We start from the raw sequence: 2,537 nt of genomic DNA, 5'->3' as shown, positions 1-2,537 counted from the left end.
TAAATGGGTCCAACCATTGCTCCCAAACACTGAAACGCAAGAATGTACAATGGTAACTGGTTTCAAACGCTAACTATACAGCTTTTATTGACACTGATAAAAGTTTGACTTTTGTTGACAATGTTTTCAGTATCCAAAAGAAAAACCTATCTGTCCGTCAACCTAATCTGTCCTATCTTCCTGGTTTTCTACTTCTTTTGTTATTTTTTCCCACAATCCCTTGTTTGTTTGTTTTTGCATCCCTTTTGCTTTTCTTTCCATCATTCGTTCCTCGTGCCTCCCTCCATCCCTCAGTGCCCTGACTGTCATTCCCATCTTCCCTTCATCCTGTTTGCACAGCCAGATTCCCAGAACAGGAACCGTGTCTGCAGGGCCAGCTCCACTCTGCTCGGCGTGTGATCTGTTCTACTCTTCTCTATTCTACCGCGGAGGGGGGAGGGGAGGGGAGGGGAGGGTGGATGTTGGCTGCGTCATACCACGCCCACTTTCCCAGCGGCGCCGCTGTTCCTTCGGTCGGAGGCGTAGATGCGCTCAGAGCGCAGTGATGCCGCAGCTTCCCGGCCCGTCTGCGGAAAACAAACAAACAAACAAACAAGTATGCAAACAAAAAAACCAAAACGGAGAATGAATGAGCAGAAGCCAGCCTCAACGTTCTAGTTTCTCCGGGGAGAGCGGTTGTAAAAAAAAGAAGAAAAAGAAAATGGCCAGTAAGTGGAGAGACGGTCCGCGTATGGGACTTGAGACGGCGAAGAAGACGCGGCGGCGGCACCAGGAGCCGCCCGGCGACGGCGAGCGGGAGCTGCCGCGGTGGATGCGGCTCTATTTCTACGGGATGCACGGCGTGACTCTGGACATCCTCCTGTCGTCCCTTCAGGGGGCCTTCAACAACTGGGACCCCAAGCTGCTGGGCTTCTCCTCTCCCTATCTCTGCGTCGTGCACTCTCTCACCCACTTGGCGCTGGAGAAGATCTACTCGCAAAAGAAGTGCTTCCGCGGTCGGCCTGTGGTTTTCCACCTCGTCTTCTACCCGTCGGTGTACATCGGGCTGCAGATCCTGATCGGCAACATAAACACGCGGACCGAGCAGGTGAGGGTGGTTTCGGCCACGCAGCTCGCCGTGCACTACGTCCTGGCTCTCTATTTCACCCAGGTGTTTCACAAGGGGCTGTCTCGTCTCACGTACCAGCCGCGCCGCCACATTCCCGACGTATCGCCGGGGGAGGCTGCGCCCCGGCAGCCGCGGCGCAGCCTCCCCGGCGCGGCGCGCTTCCTCTTCTTCGGCATGCACGGCTTCCTCGACGAGGTGGTTTTCACCTCCGTGTTCGACCTCTTCGAGAAGTCGGACCGGACCCTCAGCGGATACACGTCCCTCTGGTCCTTCCTGATGTACGGCAGTTGCAGCTTCGCGGTGGAGAAGCTCTACCTGCACCTGCACTTCAGGAGAGGCTGGGCCACATGGCAACGGCTCCCCATCTACGTCTGCTTCATCTACACCTGGGAGTTCTCCTGGGGGCTGCTTCTCAGGCAGTTTGACGCCTGCTCCTGGGACTACTCCCACTACCCACACAATGTCATGGGCCTCATTACCCTCCTCTACCTGCCTGGGTGGGTGTGTTTGAGCCTGTACCAGGATGTGCTATCCGATGCCCTGCTGAGGGTCAAATGCACCAAAGACGAAAGTGATGGAGATGACCGCCAGCTGTCCGCTGACGCTGATGTGAATGGACAACTAGAGCCGGGGAAAAAGCTAATTTAATGTATAGTCTAAGATACAAGTCTTTTACCAACCCAACCGACTGTCCACACTCTGTACATCGTGCAGGTACAATGAGTGAACAGGCTCCTGCTTCAGTTAATATTGTGTAAGGTGCATTTTCCCAAACCAATTCACTTTTAATCAAATTACCACAAAACAGCTGATACATGATGAACTTCGACTGCAAAGTGGGTTTGCTTTTGCCTTTGCTTGGTCAGTAATCCAGGCTTGGCTGTAAATGGCGATTAATAAATAAGTAATAGGGGCATGGGGCGCCGTCAGGGACTCTGTTTAGGTCCCGTGTAAAGATAACACAATGACAAATAAAAAGTTGTTTTTGAGGGTCCCTGAATCCTCCTAACGCCACCCCAACCATAGGGCTCCATTGAATAAAGCATATACAGTATAAGCTCTTATAACACGTGTTGGCATTGGTAGACACTTGAGAATGGGGCTGAATGATACTGGTGAAAACTGACATTGCGATATTTTTATGATATGAATTGCAATATAAAATTATTATTAGCCTGGAGGTTAAGATGAGGCACAAGGGTTAGGGGAAATCTCTTGGTCTGCGCCATCTAGTTTGGTAAGTGATACCAGGAGCAGATAAAGTTCAGATAAAAGGAAGAATCAGCTAGATAAAACATTACACAAGATGTATTAATTGGGTGGGTTACTGATATTTTTGAGCCGTCTGCTAATGCTAACAAGTATGTTGTAAAAGCTCATAAGTGTCAAATTATTAATCGCTATTTACAGCTACTCATTACCTGTAAGT

General features: G+C 50.6%; 1 protein-coding gene across 1 annotated transcript; it reads left to right on the top strand.

The window, feature by feature from the left end:
• Positions 1-700: 700 nt before the first annotated feature.
• On the top strand, positions 701-1,756 carry tmem229a (transmembrane protein 229A). Its single transcript, XM_056276670.1, has one exon. It carries the CDS (start codon positions 701-703, stop codon positions 1,754-1,756), a length of 1,056 nt encoding a protein of 351 aa, XP_056132645.1.
• The last annotated feature ends 781 nt before the right edge of the window (positions 1,757-2,537 follow it).

The sequence above is a fragment of the Lampris incognitus genome, chromosome 3 (genome assembly GCF_029633865.1).
Source record: "Lampris incognitus isolate fLamInc1 chromosome 3, fLamInc1.hap2, whole genome shotgun sequence".
Taxonomy (NCBI): Eukaryota; Metazoa; Chordata; class Actinopteri; order Lampriformes; family Lampridae; genus Lampris; species Lampris incognitus.
The sequence above is the reverse complement of the archived record's forward strand: the minus strand, read 5'-3'. Positions and strand labels throughout refer to the sequence as shown.

Excerpts from the sequence above, each read along its gene's own strand:
- tmem229a (XM_056276670.1), top strand. The coding sequence starts at position 701 with ATGGCCAGTAAGTGGAGAGACGGTCCGCGTATGGGACTTGAGACGGCG.